Source organism: Balaenoptera borealis (assembly GCF_965194805.1).
Source record: "Balaenoptera borealis genome assembly, chromosome: 12".
NCBI lineage: Eukaryota > Metazoa > Chordata > Mammalia > Artiodactyla > Balaenopteridae > Balaenoptera > Balaenoptera borealis.
The window spans coordinates 77,996,848-78,014,065 of record NC_138869.1 but is presented as its reverse complement, the minus strand read 5'-3'; the positions used below and the strand labels follow the sequence as shown (position 1 = coordinate 78,014,065).

Sequence of the window (17,218 nt, the reverse complement as noted above, 5' to 3'; positions counted from 1 at the left end):
ATGGAAGGAAAAGAATCGTGGGAGGGAGAGCAGTGGAGTGGGTGTAGGGCCATACTTTGGGTGGTCAGGGGAGGCCTGAGTAGGGGCTAGGGGGAGAGCTTTCAGGGGAAGGCTTTTGGTGAATTAGAAGAACTGAGAGCAGGCCAGGGGGGCTCTGCAGGGGGGTGGGTGAGTGGGCGAGGTAGACGGGGGCCAGGTCACGCAGAACCTCCGAAGGTCATGAGGATGCGGGGACAGAACTGTTGGTCCAGCCCCCGAAGGAAGGAGACATCTTCCTGCCAGAAAACGGGGAAATGGTAACATAAGGGGATGTGCCTGGGATGCAGAACTTCAGTGTCCCCGTCCCTAGGATGGCAGTGGTCACCACCACCTCCGGGCCGGTGGTGAGGGCTAAGGGCGATGACGAAGCGGGGGCGGCACCGGGCTGGAGCTCCCGCTCCCCCCCCTCGGCCCCACCCCACCCGCCCACAGAGGCAGCCAGCCTCCCGCGCGCCGAGCCGCGTCTCCCGCCGGGCCGCGAGGGGGCGCTGTGGCCCGGCGGCGGCCCGGGGCGCTGCGTGGTCGCGGCCGGGGGCGGAGGGGCGGCCGCGGGGAGGGAGGCGGGAAGAGTGCGGCACTTCCGCTAGCCGGCCCCTCGGCTGCTGCTCCTGGAGGCGACAGCGGGAGTGGTGGGAGCGCGCGGCCCGGGGACCCGCATTCCCCGGCCCCGCTCCGCCCCACGCGGCCGGGACCATGGACGCCAGGTGGGGGACTAGGGGGAACGGTGAGCCCACGTGACCGAGCCCCGCGCCACGTGACCCCCGCTCCTCAGCGCGAGGGGACGGGTGGGGTCCCATCTGCCCGGCTGGAGGCCAGCCTGGCGCTGCCCGGAGCCGGCGGTGGGGGTGGGGGGGTGGGGGGGGTAGGCGGGCGCCGTAGCGTTGTGCTCCTCGGGGGCTCCGGGAGTGTCGGGCGGAGAAGTCGGGGAACCCTGGCGCTCCGGGAGCCCCGAGGGCGGGGTCAGGGAGCGCTGGAGGGAACAGAGAGAACCTATGTGGTCGGAGGGGCGGGTCCGCTCTCGGGGATGGAGGGAGCCCTGCCTGGCCCGCGCCGGCCACCCCAGGAGAGAGAGAGGCTCTTTGTCCGCGCTGGGCTGCAGCTGAGGGAGGCGGGGAGGAACTCCGGGCCCTTCTCCAGTGTCGTCCCCTCCGGAGGGCCCAGAGGGTGAGGAGCTGGACCCTGATCCTTCTGCCCGCGGTCCCCGCAGGTGGTGGGCAGTGGTGCTGCTGGCTGCGCTCCCCTCCCTCGGGGCAGGTGGAGAGAACCCCGAAGGCCCTCTGGAGTCATGGACCCACCTATGGTTCTTCCGCTTTTTGGTGAACGCGGCTGGCTATGCGAGCTTTATGGTACCTGGTTACCTGCTGGTGCAGTACTTCAGGCGGAAGAACTACCTGGAGACAGGTGTGTGGGGAAAGGGTGGGGAAGTTTGCTCAGTCTGTATTACGAGTGTTGGCCAGCAGTGCAAAGGGGAGGTGGCGGCCAGCAGGGCGGGCTGGCAGCTGTAGGGGAGATGAGGTGCTACGGAGAAGTTTGGGGTTTCACCTTGTGTACTTTCTCCAGGCAGGGGTCTCTGCTTCCCCCTGGTGAAAACTTGTGTATTTGGCAACGAGCCCAAGGCCCCGGATGAGGTTCCTCTGGCTCCCCGGGCAGAGCCGGCAGAGACCAGTCCCACTTGGCAAGCCCTGAAGCTGCTCTTCTGTGCTGCGGGGCTGCAGGTAAGTAGGCAGGCTCTGCGGCTCTTCCTGGGTCGGTCCCCGCGGACAGGGGCTCTGTGGAACCAGAGCGTTCACCCCACCGGTCCCAACAGTTTGCTGGTGGTTGTGTTGTGTGTCTTCCTCCTCCCAGAGGCACACCATCTTCTTGGGGGTGGTTGGAGGAAACGCTGTCTTTCCTGTCCTCCTGTCTCTACCCTCTGTGATTTCTCCCATCCCTTTGTGATGATGTCTCATATACCGTAAACCCACTGTTAAAAGTTTCAGCCTTACCCACTACTGCGTGTGAGAGGGGTGCTGAGATGCTGACCTCATGGCATTTTGGAGTGGGCACTTGTGGTTCCACCTAGTATACCATGTTGAACTAACAGGTGTGCAGTCTTCTTTAAGAACTCTTCCTCCCACAGTTGGTTGAAAATAGAGAAGAAAATACTTGGGATGGAGTCGGCGCTAACATACCCTACTGTGGGGACAAACAGGGTCTGGTCAGTCCTAAAGCATTTGTTGTTGTGTTTCACACACACTTGATTGCCTGCAAGGTGAATCCAGATTTGGGAGAGAAGAAGAGGAAAGTAACTGCTAGTTACTGCAGATATTTATGTTGTCCCTCCTCATCATTTTCGGTATCATCCTGAGGAAGGAGGAGGTTGTTGCGCTCTCTGGCCTGCCTTTTCCTTCTCTTGCTTATCTCCTCTCCCTCCGCCCTTCCCCATCCAGGTGTCTTATCTGACATGGGGAGTGCTGCAGGAAAGAGTGATGACCCGCAGCTACGGGGCCACGGCCACATTGCCAGGTGAGCGCTTCTCGGACTCACAGTTCCTGGTGCTAATGAACCGCGTCCTGGCACTGATGGTGGCTGGCTTCTACTGCATCTTATGCAAGCAGCCCCGGCACGGGGCACCCATGTACCGGTACTCCTTTGCCAGCCTGTCGAATGTGCTCAGCAGCTGGTGCCAATATGAAGCTCTCAAGTTCGTCAGCTTCCCCACCCAGGTGCTGGCCAAGGCCTCCAAGGTGATCCCTGTTATGCTGATGGGAAAATTGGTGTCTCGGCGCAGCTATGAGCACTGGGAATATCTGACCGCCGGCCTCATCTCCATCGGGGTCAGCATGTTTCTGCTGTCCAGCGGACCGGAGCCCCACAGCTCCCCGGCCACCACGCTCTCAGGCCTCATCCTGTTGGCAGGTTACATTGCCTTTGACAGCTTCACCTCCAACTGGCAGGATGCCCTGTTTGCCTATAAGATGTCATCGGTGCAGATGATGTTTGGGGTCAACTTCTTCTCCTGCCTCTTCACAGTGGGCTCCCTGCTAGAGCAGGGAGCTCTCCTGGAGGGCATCCGCTTCATGGGGCGACACAGTGAGTTTGCTGCCCACACGCTGCTGCTGTCCATCTGCTCTGCGTGTGGCCAGCTCTTCATCTTCTACACCATTGGGCAGTTTGGGGCTGCTGTCTTCACCATCATCATGACCCTCCGCCAGGCTTTTGCCATCCTCCTCTCCTGCCTTCTCTACGGCCACACTGTCACTGTGGTGGGGGGCCTGGGGGTGGCTGTGGTCTTTGCTGCCCTCCTGCTCCGAGTCTACGCCCGGGGCCGTCTAAAGCAGCGGGGAAAGAAGGTCGTGCCAGTCGAGTCATCTGTGCAGAAGGTTTGAGAGGCCTGAGCGATGAAGTGAATAGGACCCTCTCACTGTACCAGTTTTCCTGTCCTACTGTAACTTCTCGGAGGCGGCAGGCTCCAGGGCAAAATGCAGGTTTCTCAGTATCACAGACCAGCTCTGCAGTTGGGGGTAGGGAGCCCAGGAGGCAGCCTTCCCCTTTGCCTTAAGTCCCCCATCCTCTAGTGGGCAGGATTCTTCCCAGGGTGGAAATGGCAGTGGGAAGGGGCAGGGGGCAGTGTTGAGAAGGCAGAGGCACCTTCCAGAGCCCCTCCCTCCTCCAGTTCCCTGAAGTCTTGCCCTGTAGGCTCTGCCAACGCCTCACCTGTGCTTGTCCCCTACCTTGAATACCCACCCTTTCAGACTCCGAGAGACCTGCATTTCTTACTCTGGCGAGAGAAGCACAAGTGTTGTAGGCTCCAAATGCTGCTTTCCCAGGAGAGTAAGTGAAAGACGGTGCTGTGCTGCGGGAGGGTGTTGGGAGTCCCGCCCAGCACCACCACCCGCTCTGCTCCTGGATCCCTAGGCTCTGCTCCATGAGCCAGTTGCAGGTTTTGGTACTTTGGAAATGTAACTTTTGCTCTTATAATTTTATTTTATTAAATTAAATTGCTGCAGCGGGCTCGGTCCTGTGTTTTGGTTGACTGAAGTACAGACTTTCAACTTCAGATGGGTTATGTCCGATAAACCCATCAGAAGTTGAAAATGTGTTTAATACACCTGACATAGCTTACCCTACCTAAAACTTCCATCAGCTCAAAACATCCTACAGTTGCTGTTTTACAGGTGTCAAATATCTCATTTAACTTGTTTAATACTGAAAATGAAAAGACAGTGGTGGTTACGTGTACCACTTGTTTGTGGCCAGGTGGCTGGGAACTGCAGCTCAGTGCCCAGCAACACCAGTGAAGGTACCTCATACTGTCAGCCCAGGAAAAGATCAAAACTCAAAAGTAGTTCCTACTGCCTGCGTGTGCTTTTGTATCAGCACAGTAAAGTCAAAAAATTTTGAGTAGAAGACCCTCTGTATGTGCTTTAGGAAAGGGACTTTTTAAAGTGTTATATGGTAGTTCAAACATACCATTTATACCTTCAGTGTTTTTCTTTTAATCATTATTTTTTAAAATTGAAGTATAGTTGATTTACAGTGTTAATTTCTGCTGTACAGCAAAGTGATTGTTACATATTTTTTTAAGTACTGTTTTCCATTATGGTTTATCATAAGACACTGAATATAATTATGTGCTATACAGTAGGACCTTGTTGTTCATCCATTCTTGTTCATATAAAAGCTTCCATCTGCTAACCCCAACCCCAACCTCCCATTCCATCCCTCCCCCATCCCCCTCGGCAACCACCCGTCTGTTCTGTCCATGTTTGACTCAGTTTCGTGTCATATTTTACATTCCACATGATATCATATAGTATTTTTTCTTTCTCTTTTACTTAGCATGGTAATCTCTAATTGCATCCATGTCGCTGCAAACGGCATTTCATTCTTTTTTATGGCTGAGTAGTATTCCCTTGTATATATGTACCACATCTTCTTTATCATCTGTCGTCAACAGACGTTTGTTTCCATGTCTTGGCTATTGTGAGTTAGTGCTGCTGCAGACATAGGGGTGCATCTGTTTGAATTAGTTTTGTCTGGATATATGCCCAGGAGTGGATTACTGGATATGGTAATTCTATTCTGAAGTTTTCTGAGGAACCTCCATACTGTTTTCCACGGTGGCTGCACCAGCCTACATTCCCACCAACAGTGTAGGAGGGTTCCCTTTTCCCCACACCCTTTCCAGCTTCTGTTATTTGCAGACTTTTTTGTTTGGTTTTTTTTTTGACCACACAGCATGCAAGGATCTTAGTTCCTGAACCTGCGCCCACTGCAGTGGAAGCAGTCTTAATCACTGGACCGCCAGGGAAGTCCTGTTATTTGCTTACTTTTTAACGTGAGGTGGTACCTCATCATCATTTTGATTTGCATTTCTCTAGTAGTATGTTGAACATCTTTTCATGTGCCTATTGGCCATGTGTATGTCTTCTTTGGAGAGATGTCTATTTAGGTCTTCTGCCCATTTTTTAATTGGATTTTTTTTTTTGTTATTAACTTGTATGAGCTGTTGGTATCATTTTGGAAATTAAGCCCTTGTCAGTCGCATCATTTGCAAATATTTTCTCCCATTCTGTAGTTTTTCTTTTTGTTTTATGGTTTCAAGTTTGATTAGATCCCATTTTTGTGACTTCTAAACTTATCAGTGAACTTTTAAAAACTTAAAGTCCTACTATGTATCACGTTATGTATACTCAGGATGATGGCAGGTTAAGACTTGGGAAACAAACTAGGGAAACTCCAAAGGCAGCATTGTACATACTTGGGGGGGGGGGGGCGGCGTCCACATGATTTGAGAGAGCAGAAGTGTATAAAAAACCTGCATCATCTTTATTTTGCATACTTTAATTTCAGAACAAAACAAACAAAAAAACACAATACACAACATTCAAACCCCATGTCAAATGTGGAAAGGAATAGGGCTTGAGGCCCATATCCTGCCTTGGACAGAGGGACAGAAATAAAACCACTAGACATCAGCAGAAGGAACCAAGTGCGCCAAGGCCACTGGGGCTGCTGCTGGGGGAGCCACGGGGACACTATACAGAGAGAACAGAGTCTGCAGGTAGAAATTCCTAATCTACTTCTTCCATGCGAGAGGCATCCTCATCACCCTCAAGGGGGGGGATCTCATCAGGAACAGCAGTACTGGGCTCCTCTGCTGTCACTTCATCTTCATCAATGCCTAAAAGTAGGAAAGAATGCCACTTGAGATCTGACCCAAAAAGCACTCAGTCCAATCTGCCCACCAGACCAGTTCCTCACCTCCTCGCCACACTCAAGAGGACAAGAGTACTCACCCAAGCCTAGCTTGATCATGCGGTAGATGCGGTTGGAGTGGGTCTGGGGATCCTCAAGCGAGAAGCCGGAAGAGAGCAGTGCAGTTTCGAACAGCAGCACCACCAGGTCCTTGACAGCCTTGTCATTCTTGTCTGCCTCTGCCTTCTGCCGCAGGGTCTCCACAATGGGGTGGTCAGGATTGATCTCCAGGTGCTTTTTGGCCATCATGTAGCCCATGGTCGAGTTGTCCCGAAGTGCCTGGGCTTTCATGATGCGCTCCATGTTGGCAGTCCAGCCATAGGTGCTCGTCACGATGCAGCAGGGTGAAGACACAAGCCTATTGGAGATTGTCACCTGTGGACAGTCACAAAAACCTTGGGTTCACATTAAATCAAATTGCCACCTCGAGGCAAACGTGATACTTGAAGTTCTGTTCTCGGGGGGAAAAAATACCTCATCTTTGGTAAGTTTAATAGAAACAGCAACCTTAAAATCTGCCTGGTTAAGAAAACAAAAGGGTAGGATTGGCGCTGAACAAATTAGGCTGCCCCAAACCACTAATTGTATAGCAACCAGAGACTGAGGGAAATAGCCCTGAAGGCATCTGTTACAAATAACTTAGCTCCAGAGTTGCCTACCTTCTCCACCTTCTTATCCAAGATCTCTTTCATGAGTTTGCAGAGGTTCTCAAACTTAGCCTTGCTCTCCTCCATCTTCTTCTTCTCCTCCTCATCCTCAGGCAGCTCCAGGCCCTCCTTGGTAACCGAGACCAGACTCTTCCCATCAAACTCCTTGAGCTGCTGCACACAGTACTCATCGATCGGCTCTGTCATGTACACCACCTCGAAGCCCCGCTTCCGCACTCGCTCCACAAATGCAGAGTTGGCAACCTGCTCTTTGCTCTCACCTGCGGGATTACTCAGTGTGACTCAAGGGCCAGAATGCCTCAACCTGCCAGTTCCCAGGTACCCTTGAGTGTCCTCCCCTTCTCCCCACACCTCTAAGGAGAGGCTTTGATCAGACCCAGGCTCCAACGCACCAGTGATGTAATAGATAGACTTCTGGGTCTCCTTCATGCGAGACACGTATTCTGAGAGAGAAGTCATCTCATCTCCAGACTGGGAGGTGTGATAGCGCAGCAGCTCAGACAGGCGTCGCCGGTTAGTGGAGTCCTCATGGATTCCAAGCTTTAAGGGTGGAAAGAAAAAAACAATCTTGCTAAGAAATAATTTATCCTCTATGAGTAAGAAATAATCCATCATAATTATTAAGCAAGAAAGTACTTGCTGCCTCTTTACCTTTAGATTTTTAGAGAACGCCTCATAGAATTTCTTGTAGTTCTCCTTGTCTTCTGCCAGTTCCGAGAAGAGCTCAAGGCACTTCTTAACAATGTTTTTGCGAATGACCTTCAAGATTTTGCTCTGCTGGAGCATTTCTCGGGAGATGTTCAGGGGAAGGTCTTCAGAGTCAACCACACCACGGATGAAGTCTGAAATCAAGTACGTAAGCTCAGTTAAAAAAAGGTAGGGGAGTGAAGAGGATAAAAATAAAGGTATACACAGGGTTATCTGGATTCAACAGGACCAATTTTCTCACTGAACCTTAACTTGTTATGTTGCAGAGGATCCTTAATCTAACATAAAGACTTCAGTCAGTCCCCTGAGAATGCTGAACGCAAGTACGTTAGGCCAAAAAGATACTCACTGAGATATTCTGGTATTAATTCATCACAGCTGTCCATGATGAACACACGGCGGACATAGAGTTTAATGTTGTTCTTCTTCTTTTTGTTCTCAAAGAGGTCAAAAGGAGCCCGACGAGGGATGAACAGCAATGCTCTGAATTCCAACTGACCTTCCACAGAGAAGTGCTGAAAGAAATCCAAGATAATCCCACTGTGTATTTCAAAATAAGAGTGGCTTTTTGTCCCAACCCCAAATTACCCAATATTTGGAACTAAAATCTTCCCCCTAAGCACTAGGAATAGAGTAGACGCTAAGGCAACTGTTGAGAAAATTTAAGCTCTAACGCCCTAAATGAACCCAACATGGTACAAGCGGTGTATAATCCTTGGGTCAATGAGGAAATCGTCAAATCAGGACCCCGGATGGGTAAAGCTGCCACAGAACAAGTGAGGTAACTGGGGAAAATGTCATTTCTCCACCCTGGAAGAGTCCATTAGCAAGTGAACTCATGGCATTCACAGCTCCCAGCTACCAACCAGTTGGGTAAGTTCCATTTGCCCGTTATCGGCTCCTCCTATTAAGCCAACAAGTAAGGCTTCTTACCTTCACTGCCAAGTGATCTTCCCAGTCATTGGTAAGGCTTTTATAGAACTCTCCGTATTCCTCCTGGGTGATGTCATCAGGGTTTCTGGTCCAAATGGGCTTGGTCTTGTTCAGTTCTTCCTGATCAATGTATTTCTCCTTGATCTTCTTTGTTTTCTTTTTCTTATCTTTGCCACTATCATCCTCCTCATCTGAGCCCACATCTTCAATCTTAGGCTTCTCCTCATCATCTTTATCTTCCTCTTCTTTCTCACCTTTCTCTTCCTCTGCCTCATCATCACTGATTTCCTTCTCGCGTTCCTTCTCCAGCTAAAAGTATCAAAGACGATAAATGCAGAATACAGAAAGCAAAAAACCAAAGGTCCATTTAGATTCTCTAAAGCATCTTCACTTGAGTTACCAGTCCATACTTACATAGAGTGTGATGGGATAACCTATGAACTGTGAGTGCTTCTTCACCACTTCTTTGACCCGCCTTTCTTCTAAGTACTCTGTCTGGTCTTCCTTAAGGTGGAGAATCACTTTGGTACCCCGCCCAATGGGCTCACCTAGAAAAAGTCAATTAAAATGGAGTAAAAAATGAAACTAAAGGCAAAACTGTAAATATAACTGCTTTACAGATAAAATGCTCAAGATCTTTATTACTGTTTCCCCAGAATTCTCACCCAGACATCTTAAGAGGAAAGCCAACTCACCATGGTCAGCACGCACAGTGAAGGAACCCCCAGCAGAAGACTCCCAGGCATACTGTTCATCATCATTGTGTTTTGTGATCACAACCACTTTCTCTGCCACTAGGTAGGCAGAATAGAAGCCAACACCAAATTGCCCAATCATGGAAATGTCTGCACCAGCCTGCCAAAAAGTTTAAGGAAGTCGAACACAAGTTTCAAAGAAACAGCAAACCAAACACCAAAAAATACGAATGGTGTGTGCCTAGCTAAAATACCACATACCTGAAGAGCCTCCATAAATGCTTTAGTACCAGACTTGGCAATGGTTCCCAAATTATTTACAAGATCAGCTTTGGTCATGCCAATGCCTGTGTCTACCAGAGTCAGGGTGCGCTCCTGGGGGTTGGGGATGATGTCAATTTTCAGCTCTTTACCACTGTCCAATTTGGAAGGGTCTGTCAGACTCTCATAACGAATCTTGTCCAAGGCCTGGAAATACAAATTGCAATTTTACAATTCTGCTTCCTTAAAGCCCATCTCACCCCAAAAAAAACTTTTTTTTTAATTCCCAAATACCCTCAATTCTGATTACCCGTTCAACGTGTAGTTTGAGAACCACATCCAACTATAGTCTCTATCCACATCTATCCACCTACCCACCATGAAATAAAGCAAACCTTTTTGTAACTGCAGCAAGTTTATATCCCCTTCAACACTGAACACCACAAAATGCCAAACCACCCCTTCTCCCTTTTTTGAAGTACTTGAAAAACAAAAAACGCCAATGAAAACACCCAAGGCACTCACATCAGAAGCATTACTGATCAACTCCCGAAGAAAAATTTCCTTGTTGGAATAGAAGGTATTGATAATAAGAGACATGAGCTGGGCAATTTCTGCCTGGAAAGCAAAAGTCTCCACCTCCTCCTCTCCATGGTGCACTTCCTCAGGCATCTAAAATAAGAAAACTCAAGAATTTAAGACTACTAGAGTTCACCCCGGTTACAATAAAGACATTATGAGATTCAATTCAAACTGTTTTGAGCTGTGTACTGAGACAAAATCCTTTCCTGTAAAAATTTCAGGCTGCATCCTTAGACAGAAAACAATGGGGAGAGGGGGTGCGCCTAACATACTCAATGAAACGCGTTAAGGTTTCTTGTACTTTGGAACCAAACTACTGTTACAATGATCCATGGATCAGCATCACCTGGTAATTTGTTAGGCACGCAGAGTATCGCCCCTAACCCAGGTATCTCGAATGGAAGTAATAACCCCGGTTAATTCACACACATTTAAATATGTAAATCACTACAATTCCACCATTTTGGGTGGGGGGACCTCCAATATGACTAGTTTTACGTTAAAGGGCAATGACTTTAAACTGCTCTCCCATGAGGCATCTCCAAGCACATGTGGGATTACTGCCTCACGTGGTAGCGGAAGCTGACTCGAGAGATCGGTGGGATGCCCTCCCAGGATGGCTATTAAGACAAAGAACCGATAAAGCAAGAGCTCCACCGTGACCTCTGAGCACACGTGACTGAGATGCAGGTCCAAACCAAACACAACTAAGATGGTGGCCGTAGTCTGCTGGGCCGACTCTCGTCCTTGCCGGACATGCGTCGGCCAGGACCACGAGAGAAGGGGGCGCCACCGCGCAGCCTCCCTTCGCCCCAGCATCCGGGAACCAGGGCGGGGCACCGGGCTCCAGAAGCTTCCAGAACAATCTCAGCTCTCGAGAAGGGGCGGGGGAGGAATAAACCCGTGAATCCCAGAGCCTGCCCCCTCCCCTCTCCCATTCCTCCTCCTGCACCAAGACGGCAGGCCAGAGGCGACCGAAAGCATCCCTCGCCGCAGACCCTTCCGGAAAACACCCGGAAAAATTTAAAAACCGCGGTCAATAGAAAAGATGGCAAAACCTGATCAGGACCGGGCTGTGCTGAGTCACACCGAGCGCGCACACCCACAACCCTTGGGGACCCTCCGGCGCCCCGTAGCCGCGTCCGGAAGTGGAGAGGCAAACATGGCAGCGTCCCGGGTCGGCGCGGCCACCACGTGCAGCTACCCACTAGCCCAGATCCACTCCGCGGCCCACCTCGCCCATGGCTAATAGCTGCCTAGAAGCAGCCCCGCCACCAAGCACAGAAAAGAGGCTGAACTCAAGAGCTCCCTCCCACCCCCAACAGAAAATGGGAACGTTATCCCAAAAGCCGCCCCAACACAACAAAATATGGGAGTCGGACGCGAGAGACGAAAACAACTCGGAAGAGCAATCTAACCTGAAAAACCCGCAGAAGACTGCAGCCTTACCTTAAAGAATAAGAAACGCAGATACTAGAGAGCTGAGCGGGCAAGGACTGCCTCAACCTCACTCGCCGCAACAGGGGTGCACGGGGGTGACTCAAGAGAACGGCTGTGCGCCCCCAGTCGCCTTATATAAGACGAAGCACAGCCTAGCTGCCCGCCCCCGGATCCCTCCGCCTTAAAGGAGGATGCCTGTCAGCACCGCACCTGCCGCCGCCCGCCCACCTTGACGTCATGGTCCAAAATAGGGGAGGGGGCGGTGAAGAACTGGAGCAGCCGGCCTCAGTCTGCACCGGGAGTGCACGTATTTACTCGTTTTCATAGTCCCGTCTCTGCGCTTCCAAGACAGGACACCATCAGAAATAGATGTTGGGAATGCTCTCATGACGTAAGCGGCGGATCAGGGGCGAGGATCCCCATTGACCTCCGTAGAAACCTCTAGGGCAGGCGTCTCCACACCCAAGAGTCCCTGCCTCGAAGGACGCCTAAAAAGTGGCCAACCGCTCCCACCTAAGCTCCCAGGCTCGATCTCCCTTTAGAATCTTCGCTACACATTCCAGCAGCCCGATAAGGGGAAGGGGTCTTTTCCGCGGGCGGTGCGGAATCTGAACCCCAACTCTCGGCAGCCCAGGGAATCCCGGCCCTCCCGGGGGGAGGGCCAGCGTTTCGCCGCGAGGCGTGGCTCCGGCTGCGGGAAGGGTGCCGGCTCCGGCTGGCGGGGGACTCTTTGCCTGCATGCGGCGGAAGGAGCCACGGCGGCGGTACTGCGATGCTTCCAGCACGTTCCAGGCCCGCCTAGGCGGTCCCGCCCCACCCCCTTCCCTCGAGGCTCCGCCCCGCCCTCTGCGGCCTGGGCTGTGCCTCTGCGGCGGCTCCGCCCCGCGACCGTTCTGCTAGGATCCTGGGGTTGAAGTGGGCTGCCCTAATCCCGTTTACTGTAGGAAACTGCAGGGGGCACCCTTTACCCCACCTGCCAGGCTCAGCTAGCCCAGCACTGCGTCTGGGGTTGGGATTGACCCCACTTCTCCCCCATCAATCACACGGGCTGTTGGGGCAGCTCTAAGGGCGCCGCCTTCAGAGAGCGGAAACTGGGCATGGGGGTCGCGACGCGATGGACCCTCCCCAGCTTCTGCAGCCTCCCACAGGTGTGGAGCGCAGAGACATGCACATCGAGTTGTTTCTCAGTCTGGTTTCCTTTTTTTTTTTTTTCCACCCTCTTCTCTCTTTCTGCAGCTGTCTAGATCTGGGGAGGGTCGGGTCTCCAGGGACCCCTGCAGGGTGGCAGAAGTTCTTGAGGACTCTGGCCAGAGTGTAGCCCGCTCCAGGCGGCTGGAACCACGTCGTTCCCCTTCAGCGGTGGCGCCGGAGGCTCCAAGCCATGGGCCTGCCCAGCGAGCTGCGGGACGCCGTGCCTCTTCTGGCTCTGTCCCTTTTGCGTGCCCTACGGCTGGTGAGCTGTCCTTGCCTTTCCAAGGCCTCATCTTGGAAGCCTAGTGGACCCACAGACGCTCCAGGAGAGAATGGCCACTCCCTGCGCTGTGACCTTGTGGATGTCCAGCAACTCCCTTCGTGGCCCACTTTGTCGGCCCCTGGCGAGCTGGGGAGGGCTTCCCCCACCGCCACCCGCGGACCTCCCTCAGCAGCCCTGGTGCCCAGTCTTATTCTTTCATATCTTCTTGGTTTATGTGTTCAGTTTCAAGGAACAAAGGACCCTTGCTTTCCTTTTCCTCGCCCCACACTCCAGACCTCATCAACCCTGCCATCACTACCTCAATTTCATCTCTCCTTACACTTCCACTCACTCCCCTTCTTTATGGTCTCGGAGTCAGTGAGTGGGGGAAGGGCCGTGGTGCTGCTGCTAGGAGGCCCCCCGGATGCTGTGTTCCTGATGGAAACCTCAAACCAGGAGCGTCACCCCCCAACACACCCTCCCTCCCCCTGGGCAGAAGGGGCCTAGTTAATTAAACACCTGTTCCCTGGTTCACAAAGAGAATTCACAACATCTCACAGTCCTGTGAAGAGGTGGGAGTGAATCTGCACATTCTAGAAACTGGGCGAGGAAGGCTTCAATGAGTACCCCAGGGTGGGTCAGCTCAGAGCCTTTGCTCCGCTAACTCCCTTGCTCCCTGCTCCAGAAATGGAGCGGGGATGCTGTTTCTTCTCCCAGGACTCAAGCCCAAAGCAGAGCAAGAATCACTCCCGTGGACCAGTGTCAGGACCAGAGATTCCTCGGGGGTTGCCTAATGGGAAAATCTCAAATCTCGCACCAGCACAGAAATTCTGCTTTCTCTTCCAGAAATCTTCAGGATGACTTCTCCAGCTCATTGACACTCACTAATCCCCTGTGAGCCTTGTCTGAGGATACAGAGATGCATAAACAGGACAAGGAGCCCTTAGCCCACTAGGGGGAGCTGCAGCAGACCAAGTGTGAATCAGAGCAGCTGGCAGCAAGGGAGAAGCCTCAGTTTCCCAGCTCAGCCTGGGTAAGTGGGCAGGCTCAGGGCTACGTGGCACAGGTTTACTCCCCAGCAAAGGGAAAGCATGGGAAAGGCACAGCCCTGCCAGAGGGACCACAGCCCAGGAACCCTCGAGGGAGGCAGGAGTCACTGAAAGTGGCCCTGCAGGCAGGGGTTAGGTCACAGAGGGCCACAATGCCATGCTAAGTAGTTCTGACCTTAACTTAGGGTCAGGGAAGCCACTGAAGGCTATTAAAGATGACTTAACCCCCCCTGGATCCCCAGAAGCCTATTCCCAGCAGCATTTGCAACCCCTGATGTTCCCAAGATACCCTTTATTCCCGACCAGGCCTCAAAGACCCAGCCCAACCTTCTGCTGTTTGGAGGGCAGCCAGATGAAGCGAGGACTGATAAACTATGGCCTGCAGTTGGTGGGCTTATCACTTGTTTTTGTATGCCCTGTGGATAAGGATGGTTTTTACATTGTTTAATGGTTGAAAAAAAATCAAAGGGAAGATAATATTTTGGCATGTGAAAAGTATAGGAAATTTGAATTTATGTCCATAAAGTTTTACTGAAACAAGCTCTACTTATTTGTTTACATGTTGTCTTTGGCTAGTTTCACACTGTAATGAGGGAGTTGATAGTTGTGACAGAGACTGTATAGCTTGCAAAGTCTAAAATATTTACCCCCTTACCTTTTACAGAAAAGCTTTGCAGACCCCTGATCTAGCTAAAGCCAAGTAGGGCCTCGGAGGGAGCACAGACTCAGCCTGGGCAGAGGCCTCCGGCTGCTGCTCGGACTGGGACTTCTCCTAGTTAGGAAGCACCACTGGCCTTTCAAGGAGGTCAGGGGGCCACTGAGGGGAGCTTAAATAAGGGGCCATGGATGAATCAAGCAACCGGAGGCATCAGGACGTCAGGGACTATTTAAGCATGGGGAGTAGCTCTGGCTCCTTAACCCCCAGAACAAGCAGCCTCCCAAGCTCAGCGCCTGCCAGGTGTGCCCTGTCAGTTCTGGTCTTCCCAGTTCCACCAGGCTTACATCTCTGAAATCCTGAGCTGACATCCTCCTGGGCCAACAGACCTGACATTCAGATATGTTGGACAGCTGAGCAGGTCTGCATGGCCAACCAGGGCTCCATCTCTTTGCCTCAGTTTCCATGTTCTGCGGGGACATGTCTCTTTGCTGCACCACTTTTGCTCATTTGATTGTTAGTATGTTATTTTTTGATGCAACGGCAAATGGAAATTTGCCTTCATTTTCTGTTTCCTGGAGAGTTTGAAAAACGATTGTTGTGTATTGATCCCACAACTTGGTAAGTTACCTTATTAATTTGTAATTTGTCTGTCAGTCTTTTGTTGTTTTCTAGTACAACCCTAGCTATCATCTGAGAACAATGATAGTTTGGTTTCTGCCTTTCTAACCCTTGTATCTCATATTTCTTGTTACAATGCACCAGCTAGGACCAGCAGAACAATGATGTGTGGAAACAGTGATTCTGGGCATCCCTGTGTCCTTTCTGATTAGAAAAGGAACACTTCATCATTGAGCATATTTTCTCTTTCTGCTCCTAACTTGTTATACATCTTAATCTGAATGGGTATCAAAATTATTTTTCTGCATCTATTGAGAATATTGTTTTTAAAATTTCCTTAATCTATTTATATGTTTAATTTGTTAATAGACTTACTAACATTAGACTGAAATTATCCATTTAAAGTTTTGTAGAACTCACCTATAAAAATGCCTGTTGTTTCTATTGTTTCCTATATGAAAATATTTTAACTAGGAACTCAAATTTTTTAATGGCATAGGTCTATTCAGGTTTTCTACTACTCCTTGAGTGAATTTTGTTTAATAATTTTTCTGGATGTTTCTTGAAAGCTTTAAAGATTATGGCATACTATTTCCTTTGACTATCTTTTTAGTCTCTGTTCTATCTCAAGTATGTCCCCTTTTTCATGTCTTTTCCCTTTTTTTCATGATCAGTTTCACCAGTGATTTATCTATTTTATTTACATAATTTGTTTTCTGCTTCTTTAATTCTTTAATTTCTTTACTTTATTCCTTTTTTTTTTTAAATTTCTGCTAAACTTTTTCTCATTCTTTCTAGTTTTTGAGGGTCAGGTCTGTTGTTCTTTTTCTATTTTCTTAACTTTAATACTTAGCACATTAAATTTCATCCTTTCCCCTTTTCAGACATAAGGATTTAAGACTATAAATTTCTTTTCAAGTACTATTTTAGCTATATCCCACAAGTTTCAATATGTAGAATTTTTTATTATAATTCAGTTTTAAGGATTTTGATTCCCCTTATGGTATCTCTGTTGATCAGAGATCAGTGGTATCTGTTTAAAATGTTCAATTATTTTTATATTATCTTTTCATTATGTTGTAGACATACAATGGTGTGTATAATACTGAACTTTTGTATTTGAGACTTCCTTTGTAATCTAGGATGTGGTTAATATTTATAAACACTCCATGTGTGCTTGAGAAAAATATCTATTGATATTACCTAGTAGTTGGATAAGTCTAAATATGTTAAATCTATTAAATCAAGCCAGTTAATTGTGTTGTTCCAAACAAACAAAAATTCCACTTGGAGACTCCCCGGGACATAGCTTGCAGAAGGGAGAGGCTGGAGTGTGGAGCTCACACAGGGGTGGGGAGGAGGCACGGTGTACACCTTCTCTGAGGTAGGATGATAAAAGTGGGGCTGAGGGGAGGGGATGACCACTCTGGGCTGGAGGGGTCAAGAAGTCTGTTTTAGGCATTGTGGGGCACCAAGGAGAGATGTCCAGGAGGCAGAGGCTGATGGCTGAAGTCATGGGCAAGAACAAAATCTCTCAGGGGAGTGGGGTGAGAAAGCCAGAAATTGTGGTCTAAGCCATTCTGGAATTGTAAATGGAGCATCTTTGGTAACTTCCTCTTTAATACCCATATCAGCGTGTCTTGACTCTCTAAGGGCATAGTATCTGTGGCCTGGGGGTGTGACTGAGTCCTGCCTACCTGCCGTTGTCAGCCCAGCCCAAAAATGTCTGTCCTCCTCCTGCCGTCACACCCACCAGGCATCGCTTTCTGTCTTGGGTGTTATTTAGTGTTCCAGGCCCCCTTTGACTAAAGCTAAAACGTAACCCTAAATTGGTTCAGCCCAGAGCAGATTATAGGCAGAGAAAGGTGCAGGGG

General features: G+C 50.2%; 2 protein-coding genes and 1 long non-coding RNA gene across 3 annotated transcripts; 2 read left to right on the top strand and 1 right to left on the bottom strand.

Annotated features, from left to right (window-relative positions):
* Positions 1–538: 538 nt before the first annotated feature.
* On the top strand, positions 539–4,027 carry SLC35B2 (solute carrier family 35 member B2). Its single transcript, XM_082345790.1, has 4 exons — positions 539–743; positions 1,247–1,440; positions 1,600–1,754; positions 2,469–4,027. The coding sequence occupies exons 1-4, from the start codon at positions 733–735 to the stop codon at positions 3,405–3,407; spliced, it is 1,299 nt and encodes a 432-aa protein (XP_082201916.1). The 5' UTR covers positions 539–732; the 3' UTR covers positions 3,408–4,027.
* Positions 4,028–5,827: 1,800 nt separating this feature from the next.
* On the bottom strand, positions 5,828–11,718 carry HSP90AB1 (heat shock protein 90 alpha family class B member 1). The gene is made up of 12 exons (XM_082345789.1): positions 11,576–11,718; positions 10,070–10,216; positions 9,545–9,751; positions 9,284–9,443; positions 9,003–9,136; positions 8,589–8,897; positions 8,005–8,170; positions 7,599–7,789; positions 7,340–7,487; positions 6,939–7,207; positions 6,321–6,654; positions 5,828–6,205 (listed from the first exon to the last, which is right to left on the bottom strand). Exons 2-12 carry the CDS (start codon positions 10,214–10,216, stop codon positions 6,096–6,098), a joined length of 2,175 nt encoding a protein of 724 aa, XP_082201915.1. The 5' UTR covers positions 11,576–11,718; the 3' UTR covers positions 5,828–6,095.
* LOC309607340 lies at positions 8,177–9,438 on the top strand. Its single transcript, XR_014232380.1, has 2 exons — positions 8,177–8,528; positions 9,245–9,438. It is a non-coding gene; the product is annotated as an uncharacterized lncRNA (long non-coding RNA).
* Positions 11,719–17,218: the final 5,500 nt, after the last annotated feature.